Source organism: Gavialis gangeticus, unplaced genomic scaffold (genome assembly GCF_001723915.1).
Source record: "Gavialis gangeticus isolate Ggan-Ray unplaced genomic scaffold, GavGan_comp1, whole genome shotgun sequence".
Lineage (NCBI taxonomy): Eukaryota > Metazoa > Chordata > Crocodylia > Gavialidae > Gavialis > Gavialis gangeticus.
Genome location: NW_017729024.1, coordinates 144,081,132 through 144,094,786, shown reverse-complemented (window position 1 = coordinate 144,094,786; position 13,655 = coordinate 144,081,132). Strand labels below are relative to the sequence as shown.

Sequence of the window (13,655 nt, the reverse complement as noted above, 5' to 3'; positions counted from 1 at the left end):
CACATCCTGGCAGGGTATGCAGAAATGCCCCTCCCCAAGCTCCAAACCCCACACTCACAGCCTCCCCACACCTTCACAAATTCACACACCACACCCATCCCCCAACCATACAAAGTGCCTGCATAATTTTGCATAACTTTGAGTTTTTCTGCACATAATTTTGAGTTTAAGGTATGCATTTAAAATCATAATTAATTGCAAGTAATTTTTTTAATCATGCAGCTAATCATTATCAAATTTTTTTAATAATTTGACAGCCCTATTAAAAATATGAAATAACAAAATACAGATATTCAAGGTATCAGCTACAAAAGTACTGCTGTAAAGATGTCAGAAATATTAATAATGAAAATATTAACCATCAGGAATATCTAATGTAATGTTTCCTTTTTCTTTTAATTTGTTTTAGCCGCACAAGTCAACTTTCAGTTTCAACACTGTTGGAGATGTGTAAAGGCCAAGCAGGAGAGCTGGCAGTTGGAAGAGAAATACTTAAATCCGGTAAAAGCATCTTTATTCCATGTAAAGAATTATAGTAAAATATTTCAGCTCTAAGGATACATGAACAACTATAGTAAGGAAATTACTAAAAATCTTCTATTAATGGAATTTTGTTTCAGATAACATAAACAACAATAACAATACAAGTTACTGTTGAGCCAATTATTTCTGACATAAAAACAACATAATTTATGTTCTGTATAACTATGCTGCCTTCACCTTGCAGCAGCCTGGTTTTTTGATCTATCTATTTCATAGGATCTAGATTGGAAATGGGTTTAACACTTTGTAATTTTTTTTTTAATAGGGTCTATTGGTATTGGTGGTGTCGATTACGTCTTAAATTGTATTCTTGGAACCCAAACTGAATCGAACAACTGGCAAGCGCTCCTTGGGCGTCTTTGTCTTATAGACAGACTCTTATTGGAATTCCCTGGTGAATTTTACCCCCACATTCTTAGTGGGGACATTTTACAAGCTGACACTGTAGTAGACAGGTACTTGTATATTATTTTTCTTCTTTAGAACTGGTCATTATTAGCCAGTTTTTCACAGTGGGCTCCCTATGTTATCCATGTGCAAAAAGTTATTTCTTCCATGTAGTGGGGGGAAGGGGGTGTAATGACTGCATATCTATGCACATTTTGAAAATACAATTTAAGGTTGTAAAACTTGTCTTTCATTTTCAAATGTATGTTCTGAAATAAGCAGTAGTAAATGTAACATAATGTTGAAGCACGTTTTCTATAGTTTACTTTTTATGGTACTAATTAACTGATAAGTGTGAGCTTTAGGTAACAGTTTAATTTATTTATTTTAGGTATAAGAAGCTGTTGTCCCTCTTGAAATTCACCTTGCAGTCAATTGATAATTCCCACTCAATGGTTGGTAAACTATCCCGGAGGGTTTTTTTGAGTGCTGCAAGAATGGTTGCAAGAGTGCCCCATGTGTTTATAAAACTGTTAGAAATGCTGAGTGTGACAAGCTCAACTCATTACACAAGGATGCGTCGACGTTTGATGGCAATAGCAGATGAAATGGAAATTGCAGAAGTCATCCAGCTAAACATTGAGGAGATGCGTTCTGTAGAATGCCGACGTGATGACTTTATGCAGCCACCTGTCCCAGATAACTCTCCAGAAGCAACAGGAAATAATACTCCTAACAATACTATCCAGTTATCAGGGAAAAGTGGGAAAGCATTGCTGAGTGCCAGTCCAGAGGACATTTCTGAAACATTGGCTGGCATGTCTGTGGGACTTCCTGTTTCATCAGTAACCACTGAGCAACCAAAGCCAGCCATTCAAACGAAAGGCAGACCCCACAGTCAGTGTTTGAACTCTTCTCCCTCATCCAGTCATTCCCAAACAGTATTCCCAATGTTACCCTCTCCCTCAACCCCATCTGTACCAGCTGGCACTGTAACAGATGTATCTAAACTCAGACCTCAGGCATTCATTCCCTGCAAAATACCCTCCATTTCTCCTCAAACCCAACGGAAACTGTCTCTCCAGATTCAAAGAAACTGTTTGGAAAATAAGGATCCAGAGAAGCTTTCCCCAGTTTTTACCCAGGCCAGACCTATGCCGTCTAATCACATACACAGGCCAAAGCCATCTCGACCCACCCCATGTGAAATGACCAAGCATGTAGAGACCTCAAAAAACAGTATGACACTTGATCTGAAGGACATTTCACAGTGTGATGGCAATAGGAACAGCAGTGCAGTTATACCAAGTGAAGAGTCAGTGTTCACACCAGTGGAGGAAAAGTGCAGTCGGTTGGATATTAATGCAGAGCTCAATTCTAGTATTGAGGACCTACTTGAAGCCTCCATGCCTACAAGTGACGGCACGGTTACTTTCAAGTCTGAAGTCGCTGTTCTTTCTCCTGAGCGAGCAGAAAATGACAATACTTATAAAGATGATGTTAATCATAATCAAAAATGCAAGGAAAAGATGGAAGCTGAAGAAGAAGAAGCTTTAGCTATTGCCATGGCAATGTCAGCATCTCAAGATGCCCTACCAATAGTTCCTCAACTACAGGTTGAAAATGGTGAAGATATCATAATTATTCAGCAGGATGTGAGTATTCTGAGGATTTGTTTCTGTTTTTCCATGAGCCCCTGTTTTATTTCCATACCTGTTTGTTTAATAATGCTAATGTGTTTCTGACATTACTTAAATATATAAGGAGTACAGTGTTCCTTCTCCGTGTAGTAGAATGGAATACAGATACTGATGAAAGTATTGGCATCTAACGTGTGCTGGAATATAGCAGCATAGCATAGGGAGTTACTGGGTTATAAAGTCCAGGTACAGCTATTGGAGGCACCATGCCATACAGTTCCTTTTGTTAATGAAGCTCCCTTTTAAGTGGTTTTTGCTTCTTGCTTCCACTAGTCTCATTGGAAGGCTTTTCCAAAATTGATATTTGCCACAATAGACAACATCCTGCTCTTTGCTAATATGAGTCCATGGTGCAACTGAATCTTGCTAAGATCATTGTAAAAACATTTTGAAAAGCTATCTGAAAGAACAGCAGCATTCAGTGCACCAGAGGCTTCCAGGCACTAAAGTAGTTAAGAAAAAAAGTGAAAGCAAGAATGGGAGAAGGGTGCAAAACAGTTAAGGGAAAAAGAAATGAAGCATGGAATAATCAGATGGCTTCAAGCAGGAGCAGAGTGCCAGGTTTTTGATAATGAAATTGAATTTGATGCAGAAGATGAAAGGTAGCCAGGCTAGAAACAGGAGAAGTAGAATGACAGAAGTGGCAATAGTAGTGGGGAAAATATTAATAACAGCGTATGTGGGTAGGTGAAGTGAGAAAGATACAGGAGGCTTAAAGAAAGGAGCATGCATTACCACTAGGTAGTGGATATAAGCTTTAGCAATAGAAAGACAAAACATTTTATCGATCTTTTAAAGAAAGAATTGACATAATCTGATGAGTCTCTCTGTGAAGGGGAAAAGAATTGATGCAAAATGTATAACTTTGAGTGACATAGTTGAGTTGAAGGTGATGAAGAAAGAGGCAAGTATTTACAAATAAAGGATACTTCAGGTTTTGCCAAACAGCATGAATTCATGGCAAATCCAATACAAAATGTTATCCCAGCCAAGAAGTGTTGACTGACAATGTAGATTTAGATCTCGCCAGCTATTGTAATTCAAATTTTCAGAGAAGATGATGTCAAATATAGATAAAATGATAGCCAAAACGGTCTCTTCTCATCTGTTCTGTGCCTTCACACCATTTTTTTTTCCTGTTCTCATCTATTAAGATTATAATTTCTTTGGAACAGGGATTGTGTGTTTGTACACCTAGCATACTGGTATCTCAACCTGAATTGGAGGCCTATGTGATACAGACAGCGGTGAGAAGAAGTACTTGTATGAATTTTGGAGTATTTCAAATAACAACTTCTTTCAGGCTCTGTTTAATTTTAAATTAATTTTATTAAATAGAGAATTAATTTCAAACTAATCAGCATCTAATAATGGGTCACTTCAGTTGCTTTTCAAAACTCTTACCCAAATACTGGATACAGGTTCTTTCAGTTTTTATCATTAAGGTTGCATGCCATATCTGTAAGCAGAATCATTTTCTAAATACAGTGTGTTTGGGGTTTTTTTCTACTGTTGCACAAATCTGTTCCTGAACAACTGCCATTCCCAAGCTTGGCATTAATAATCTAAAGCTGTTTAATTTGGTCAACTCATGTTAAACAGGGACTTAAACACAATGCCAAAAGATAGACTAGCATTCCTAGTGAAATTTCAGTCTTAATTTTCAAATAAACTCTTGACGTTTTTAACTTGTTCATCTTAATTCAATTTGCAGACACCAGAAACCCTTCCTGGACATACCAAAGCAAAACACCATTACAGAGAAGATATGGAATGGCTCAAAGGTCAACAAATAGGTCTTGGAGCATTTTCTTCCTGTTATCAAGCTCAAGATGTAGGAACTGGGACATTAATGGCTGTAAAACAGGTAAATGATCCACTTCAAATATTGTCTAGAAATTTAGTAGCTGAATAAGTTTGAAGAGAAAACATTAAATAAATAACTTGGAACTAATTCTGTAATGATGTTTGTCCTTCGTGACATTGTCCCTGCAGATTCACCTACAGGAGTTGCATGCACTGCATTGTGAGCCATGGAATATTTTTCAAAGACAGTCCTGCTTGCTCCACTGATGCCTTGTTTAGAACCCTGGATTTTACTCCCTGCTGCCCAGAAATGTCCTTCTTTTTCCAGGGGTGGGCATAGTCCATAGAGACAGTATACAAATCCTTCATCTGCATGGGGTTCAGTGCTGCATTTAGGTAGCTAGGTTCTTCCTCACTTTTTTTTTTTTTACAGAAAAAGTGTATAACACTCAATATATAGACTTTTTCTTTTGTTGAACTTAAAGTGCTTTTGTCCCTTAACCAGTCTCATGAGTAAGGGACAAAACTGAGAGTGGAACCCAGACCTCAATTCCCAAGCCATTGCTCTTTCACTGGGTAGCTGCCAATATAATCTATAATAATAGGCTTATTCTGTCTGTCCAGAACACTTTGATTGGTTGTCTCAGCAGCCAATCTCAGTGCTTACTGAAACAGCCAGTCAGAATGTTCCAGACAGACAGAATAAGCGTGTTGTTATTACAGAAGATCCTGAGACATTTCAAACAGATATGCAGACAAGTCAGAGCTAGAATGAAGCATCAGGGCCCCCAGTTGTGGAGCGGACAGGCTCTGCTGAAGGGTGGGGGGAGGGGAACAGTGATCCTCCCTCCCTTCTCCCCAGAGCCTGCCCGCTTCTCCCATAGCCGAGGGGGTGAGGTGCTGGCAAGCCCTGAGCTGTGGGGGGGCCCCTGGTGCTTCCCTCCACAGTGGTGGTACTCCATGGGACTGCCTGGGTGGGGTGCCAGCAAGTGGGTGCTGCCACCACAGAGGGAAGCACCAGGGTCCCCTGCAGATCAGGCTATGCGACCTGCTGACAGCTTGCTCCCTGGCTGTGGGAGACGCAGGCAGGCTCTGGGAAAAGAAGGGGAAAAAAATCAGGTCCCTCGCAGCTCTTTTTTTTTTAAACTTGGCAGAGCCTGCCCGCGCAAGCTGCCACTGGGTCACATAGCCTCCAAGTTGCAGAGGGAGCCCAGAGCTTCCTTCTGTGGCAGTGGTGTGTCTCAGGGCCACCCAAGCAGGGTGCTAGCTGTGTGAGTGCAGCCCCAGCTCAAAGGCAGCACCTGCTGGATCCAGTGGTGCATGGGGCGCTAGAAACCCAGCCTCCAGTGCCTTGTGCACCATCCCCACCACCTTCTCGCTACCTGGGACTGCCTGGGAATGGGCTGGCTGCCCCAGGAGGGCAGCTGGGTGTGCTGGCAGCCAGAGAAGGTGGCAGGCATGGTGCATGGGGCACTGGAAGCCCGCCAAGCCCAAACTTCCCCAAGCACACCTAGTCTTCCAGCGCCCCATGCACCATCCCCACCACATTCTCTGGATTAGGGCCCTTGTACATGTGAGTAATGTTGTAATTAGTTACCTAGCAAACTGAAATATATGGCATGTGTTTTAGTTTGCTATATTAAGTCACTTGAATCAAAATACACTGCGAAACGTGTATGCTGTTACGCAAATAAATGGTTAAAAAGGGCAATTTAACCACTAAAAGGGACAATTTCCTCACATGTACAATGGTCCTCTTATTCTATGACTATAAACAAGTCCCAATGTCAGACTTTTGACAAGCTGTATGTTTATATTCCTATGCCTGTGTTTACACATGGACAGCTGTATGTAGGCTTTTTGAGGGTGAGAAGCTTTGATTCTACTGAAGTATTTGGTCAAAGGATAACTAAAAAATCCTGTATTTAATTTTTTATTGCAACAACATTTCTTTAATCGCAGATGTTTTGTGGGTTTCAACTAGTTACTGAATTATTTTTCATCCACTGGTAAATCCACGTTTATTCCACGAGTCTCTGCTACAGAATGGAACATGTTACCTACTTCTATTTTTCCACAAAGTTCTGTGTTTGGACCAATAGCCTCAGTATTTAAACTTGGAATACAACAGCTTCCTTATGGAGAGTGATTTAGGATTCATTGCCATGAGCAGTGTTCTTCTAATCTGGGTGCCTCTTGTTTGAATCAAGTGGTTCAGTACTGAGGGAATCTAGTCTTAAATCTTCTACAAGCCAGAGAATTTGAGATTCAAGGAATTTTCAAATGTTTAGATCCAACATTCTTAGATACTTCTATTTTGCTTGGAGCTGTTGAGTGTAGTAAGGGGTCTAAATGCTACTTTGGACTCGTGTAGCTCCTCTTACAGAATAAAACATCAGCAAAGGCACATGGAGATTTCCTGCAAGATACCATCCTTTCAGTCCTAATAAGTATTCAGAACTAAGAGTTGGTTCCAAACCTACGCTAGCATATATTCTTGTCCTAAGGGCTTCTAGGGCCTCCAAGGATCTGAAGTGGCAGGTTACCATTCCTAAATTAGTTAGGACTGCACAGCTGGCATTACATTCTAAGCCTAGTTTAAGGCCTTGACTCCTCCCACTTCTTCAGAGATGAAAAAGATGTTTCTGGAGTTAGAAGAAATGAAGGAGGATAAGGAAGTGGTGGCACAATTGCAGAATTTTGGGCTCAAGGAGCATACCCATAGCTCCCCAAGAGTTTGCTGCTTTGAAAAGATTCCATGACTCCTGCATTGTGGATCTGCAAGCACAATGTATTTGGAGAAGTGACTGGTAAGTAACCTTTTCTTATTTAGAATCTGTATGAGGAAAACCAAGGAATTTTTGTTTGGGTTATGTCTTCTGGTTTCACTTCTACTGTAGCTCAGGATTATGAAGGTACCTTTCTTAATTAAACTTGTATTATTAAATAATCCATTTTCTAAAACCAGACAATTTCCAGGATAGATCAAAACCCAGTGATATGTCTTCTATTTTCCCTTTTTCCTGATACAATGAGTATTAATATGGAAAACATGCATCTTAATGCTGATTACAAACTTCTAAATCAATTTGAATTTTATTTGAACATTGAAACAGCCCTGTGTGGGAGGATGGTAACTAAGAGGTGTTGTCCACATTTTACAGAGAAAGTAAGAATGACCAAAAGAAGGACTATGCTGCAATCCAAAGGTGTGGTTCAATGAATGGATCATGGTCCCAGCTGATGGATTGTAGTTCCATCTTTGTACCTGTAGCAGCATACCTTCCATAATTCTTTAGGTTGATTATTTTTCTCTTGGAAAGGGAATAAAGGACAAAAATTAATTCTGGCAGGGTCAGAAATCCAGTCTGTCATTCTTCTAGTCTTTTCCATGAAACCTTATGATATTTTGTGTGATTTGGTCAGCTATATAAATGAATGCTTAAAAGAGCTTTTGTCACAGATTATAGAACAAAAACCTGAATCTGTGACATGATACGATTCTGGAATTGTCACCCTAGCAGTTACTGCTATACAGTATTGAGAAATAATGAGGTATGCTGTGTGTCTTTCATCACTACAGGTGCTCCTCTTTTTAGGACTCCATTTACTGGTATTTTCCTATTTGTTAGTTGGTTGGGGAGGGGGCTACTGCCTAAGAACAGCATCCTTGTGTTACCTGTTTGGGGTGAAAGCTACAGGAAAATCAGCTTTTTCCCATCTCCATCCCCATCCTCCAGTTTATACAGAGAGAGAAGAATCTTGAGCAATATTTATTTATATATCACTATCACAAGAATGAGTTGCGTCTTTAATGCTGCTTTTGATTCTCAAGACTTAAGAATGTTTTGCACTTATTTTTATGCCAAGAATAGTTTAAATGGCCTTGAGTACATGGCCAGACGTACTTGCTGGGGAGGCGCACCCCCAAATAATTTTTTCTGCCTCTGTCTGCCCACCTTTTCCCTCCCCACAGACTTACCCTGTGCTGTCACCAGCCTCCCCCCACCCCCTGGGCCCAGCAGGTAAGTCTTGGGGTGCTTTTAAATGCCAAAGGTAATCTCCTACTTAAAAAGTTTGGAGACTACTGATAAACCCATCCATCTCTGCTAATTGTTCTCACCCTTGTTAGACTCAAGACACCTCTCAAAAAATGCCAACTTTTAGCTTTCACTTGCTTTGCCAAAAAAAACAATTCTCTTGTTGCAAAGAACTCACATCACAACTGATCAATGTTTTTTACAATATGGATTTTTTTTTTTAAATCTCTTGGTTTAACTTGTGAATCAACCCTGGTTGAGAATCAGTGATCTAAGCTGTCAAAACCAAACATAATTAGGTAATTGCAACCTGGAATTTCAGATTCAAGGCCACTTCTTGAAGTAAATCTGAACTGAATGTTTTTGACACAGGTGACGTATGTCAGGAACACGTCATCTGAACAGGAAGAGGTAGTCGAAGCACTGAGAGAAGAAATAAGGATGATGAGTCACTTGAACCATCCTAATATCATTCGAATGTTGGGTGCTACATGTGAGAAGAGCAACTACAATCTCTTTATAGAGTGGATGGCAGGTAAAAAGCATTTTCTGCATCTCACCGGGGTTGTCATACTTAAAAAGCAAAAGCACATTTGCTTTATTTCTAGGAAGAAAGTAATTAATTTTCTTTTACTGGAAAAGTTTAGCTAGCAAGCATTAAAGTTTGTGAATTTCCATGCTACAATATAATTGAATTATCACTTCCATTTAGTCATTTATTAGTGTTCATATTGTTTCCAGTAGCCAACACTAAAATTAGTTACAAGTTAAAAAATGGTTATAATCTTGGGGGAGCTGGGTTGGAATTGAGTGATTTTAATGTTATTTTATCAGAAATTATTTTACCTGAATTTTTCTGCTCTTAATCTGCCTTTATGTGAATTTTATTTTAGAAGTAAAGTTTTAGCAAAAATCTTGGTTCTTGAATTACATGTGTATGTTTGGTGCAGGAGGGATTTCTTGTTGTGAACAGGGTTGCAGCAGATGGTTTTTAAGGTTCTCAGACATAAACCTCTTCTAGACTATTTGTTTAGCTTAGGGGAAATCAGCTTACTATAACAAACAAACCTGAAAATCTTAAACAAGATATGTCATACAAAAAATGTTCCAGTGTGTGCACAACTTGTGCATGCTTGTTATTTCAGTAAATTGACAAGTTCAGCTGAAAAGCTAATTAACTGTTTTGCCAGCACATACATTTGCCTTTCAAAAACAATTGACTGGAAATGGCATGTGAAAATACCATTAAACTTTAAAACTACCATTCAAAAATGGGGAGGACCTGTAATTAAGTTCCTATGTGGATACTAGGATACAATCCTTAATTTGGTGCAGTTTAAAATATTTTATCCTCAGTAGAATTGCATAATTTCAAATTAAAGTATTTTTGCCTTAAAACAAAAATCTTGCTGAAGGAAATTAGGATATCCATTGTTTTTATAAAATTGCTTCAATTGGGAAGAAATGCGTTATCAGGCAGGGGATATATCGAGACATTTTGGTTTAAAAAGGTTTTCTCCAACAGAGATTTCTCAATACAGTTTAGAAGAGACATGTTTAGTGGGCCCCTGGCACACGTTCAGTTAGAGGCCCCATGATATCTGATCCCTATTTCCAACAGTGTCACCTGTCATGCCACACGTGTGGCAGGAGGCACAATTATGGAATCAGGGATCAGATTCCAATTGTGCTCATGATCCCAGGCTCCCCCTACACTGGCATATTAAAAGCCAGATGCTCACAGGCTGGGACTATCTGGGACTGGGGTGGACAGTCAACTGATTGTTGATTCCAGACCTGGGGCTGTCTGGACCAAAGCTGACAATCAGCTGATCATCAGCCCAAGCAGAGCGAGCTGAAAGGCTTCCCCCACTGGGGCTTTAAAGCTCAGGTCTAGCAGTTCTAGTGGCGAGGCTGGGCAGAGAAGCTCCTGGTAGGAGCTGGTTTTCAGATCAAGCCCAGAGAGCCCCTGTGTGTGGACATGCCATGCGTTCCATTTGAGGTGCCACACAAACCATCCATAACATGGAGAACATTTTAATGGCTCGTTTACCATTTTCTGGTGCCGTAAATTGGGTGCATTTCCCATTTATGCAACCGTTAACACATTAGAAGAAGCATAAATATAATGGGTAGGGGGCCCATAGTTACTCATTTGGCACTCTGTAGTGGAGTGTGGTGCCCTGATAAAAAGGGAGAAATCTTTGCTTTCCAGAAGTATTAGTCAGGGCCAGAAGCTTAACTAGTTGGGTTTTTTTTTAAAAAAAAAAGATTGATAAATGTTGGAATAGAATTTATTGTATAGTATGGCTTTTTGTGATAGCAAGGGAGTAAATTTGGGGAGCCAGAAAGTATCTCCTTCTCCTGTGCTTCTCTGAAGGAGAGGGAGTGTATTCTCTTCAACACATTTACATATCTTAGTTGACTGCTCATTAATATCAGACTTCCAGCTTACACAGCTTGAGTACATGTTGTTGAATTTAATAATGCAGAAAACATATTCCTGAAATAATCCTGCTGGATTCTAGAGAAGAATGGACCTCTAAAGTATGATTTTATAAACCAGGAATATATAGTATAATGATTTTTTTTTTTTAAAAGGTTGCAGGACTCTTTCCATTTCATTGATGTGTAAGTTTTCATGAAGGATGAAGAAAAAACACAATAGAATACCAGAGACAGACAGAACATAATACTAGCATATATGATTTGGAAAAAAACTTTTACTATTTATTGTTTTCCCTTTTCCTGCTTTTTAGTATGAAGTAATTCTGCATGTTACAATTTAAGGATAAATAAGCAGGAGCATAAAATAAGGTCCCCAAAAGAAATAACTGTAAGAACCATGTTTATTTTCCACTAGCAACATCTATGTCAGCAATAAGAGCCAAAAAGAACAACTGCTGCTCTATTTTAAAAGCTTAATGTAGCAATTGGAGTGCATATTTCCACCAGTGGCAGAACTTCTGAAATTTTATGTTTTAAACTTTCATTAAAAAAAAAATGTTTGGTAATTCAGTGGGTGAAAACTGAGGTAAATGTTTTAGAAATTAGTGCTAAAAGTTGTGCACGCATATGCAACCTCAAGTTCTTCAAAAACCTGTGCTAATCAGTAGCTATTAAATAAACCAGAAATAATTAGGCTCTAGTTCTGGCAGTCCAAACTTATAATTTGTGCATATATTCCATTAATCATTTTTATCTTCCAGGGGGATCAGTTGCTCATTTGTTAAGTAAATACGGAGCCTTCAAAGAATCAGTTGTTATTAACTACACAGAGCAGCTACTGCGTGGCCTTTCTTACCTCCATGAAAATCAAATTATTCACAGGGATGTCAAAGGTAAGAAATCTTCAAGGTGCTGTTTAATAACTAGAGTTCAAAAAGGAAACTAATATGATTTTTTTGAGACTTGGCAGTTTCTTTGAGTCACTCTTATGTAAATCCACTCTTACAGAAGATGCAATCTGTGCCTGAACTGTCCAACTGCCTTTTGGAACTTTGAAGCCCCTAAACTTCATCCAGATGTTCAGTAGCTCTTAGGTATATGAAGGCAAATATCCCTACTTCTTTGGTGAAGACAACCTGAGACAAAAGTTTTAAAAGAACTGTTGAGTTGGTTTCTGGAGTAAGCTGGTGAAAATGTTTCTGCTCCACTTTCAATACCAAAGGTAGAATAGAATCTGAAAAAGTTCCTCTTTAACCTGCTTCAGGTATATATGGTAACTTCATGTTGTTTTAAACAGCTCCACAAATCAGTAATAATAATAATAGACTTATTCTGTCTGTCCGGGGCACTCTGGTTGTCTCGGCAGCCAATCGCAATGCTTACTGAAACAACCAACCAGAGTGCTCCAGACACAGAATAAGTGTGGTGTTATTATAGATCCTGAGGCATTTCAAACATATGCAGGCCAGTCAGAGCTAGAATGAAGCACCATGGGCCCCCTGTCACGGAGTGGGCAGGCTCTGCCGAAGGGGGAATGGGAAAAAAAAAAGCGGTGAGGGACCCTCTCCCTTTTTTTCCTGGAGCCTGCCTGCCTCTCCCATAGCTGGGGTGCAAGCTGCCGGCAAGCCTTGAGGTGCAGAGGAGCTCTGGTGCTTCTCTCTACAGTGGTGGTGCCCCCCCAGGACCACCTGGGTGGGGGGCCAGCAGGTGGGTACTGCCCAGGGATGCTGCCACTGTGAAGGGAAACACTGGAGTCCCCCATAGCTCAGGGGCTGCGAGACCTGTCAGCAGGTTGCTCCCCTGCCACAGGAGATGCAGGCAGGCTCCAGGAGCAGGGAGAAGAAAATTCAGCCCCTTACCATTTTGTTGGGACTTTTATCCCGCCTATGTGAGCTGCCACCGAGTCATGCAGCCCCTGAGCTGCGCAGGTGTAGCCCCAGCTCACAGGCAGCATCCACTGGATCTAATGGTGCCTAGGGTGCTGGAAGCCTGGGTGTGCTTGGGGAAGCTCAGACTTGGCAGCCTTCTAGTGCCCCATGCACCATCCCCGCTGCCTGGGACCACCCGGGAAGGGGCTGGCTCCCCAGGAAAGCAGCAGGAGAGCAGCTGGGTGTGCTGGCAGCCAGAAGAGGCAGTGGGGATGGTGCACAGGGCACTGGAAGCCCACCAAGCCCGAGCATCCCTGAGCATGCCTGGGCTTCCTGCTTCCTGTGTGCTATCCCTGCCACCTTCTCTGGATAGGACCCTTGTACACATGAGGAACATAGCTGTAATTTGTTACATAGTAAACTAAAATACATGGGATGTGTTTTACTTTGCTACATAAGGTCATTTAAATTGAAATACACTGTTGAACATGTACACTGTTACGAAATTTAATTGTAATAAAAGAGCAATTAAACCACTAAAAGGGGCAGTTTCCTCATGTATACAAAGGCCTTCTCATTCTATGATTCTGAGCAAGTCACAGGGTCAGACTTTTGACAAAATATGTATTTATATTCCTACGCCTGTGTTTACACATGGACAGTTTTATGTAGCCTTTTCAAGGGTGAGAAGTTTTGATTCCATTAAAGGATTTGATTAATGGATAACTAAAAGTCCTATATTTAAAGAAATATTTTTGCAATAATAATTTAATCGCAAATGTTTTGCGAGTTTCACTTGGTGTGAAGTATAATACTGTAGTGTAAGAGTGGTGTTGTAGCTCTGGTGGTCCAGAAATTATGAA

General features: G+C 40.3%; 1 protein-coding gene across 6 annotated transcripts in view; it reads left to right on the top strand.

Moving 5' to 3' along the window:
- MAP3K1 (mitogen-activated protein kinase kinase kinase 1) overlaps nucleotides 1-13,655 on the top strand; it is a 48,514-nt gene that overhangs the window by 24,160 nt on the left and 10,699 nt on the right. For 5 of the 6 annotated variants that reach the window (XR_002097420.1, XM_019517839.1, XM_019517837.1 and 2 more), the window contains exons 12-17: nucleotides 410-501; nucleotides 809-998; nucleotides 1,322-2,585; nucleotides 4,345-4,497; nucleotides 8,849-9,011; nucleotides 11,686-11,817. Coding sequence is in view for 4 of the 6 variants with exons in the window: in XM_019517839.1 (XP_019373384.1) it covers nucleotides 410-501; nucleotides 809-998; nucleotides 1,322-2,585; nucleotides 4,345-4,497; nucleotides 8,849-9,011; nucleotides 11,686-11,817 (1,994 nt within the window). In the remaining 2 variants the exon portion in view is untranslated. Of the gene's footprint in view, nucleotides 1-409; nucleotides 502-808; nucleotides 999-1,321; nucleotides 2,586-4,344; nucleotides 4,498-7,064; nucleotides 7,247-8,848; nucleotides 9,012-11,685; nucleotides 11,818-13,655 lie in introns of those variants that run through there. The other variant, XR_002097421.1, reaches the window with a different exon arrangement.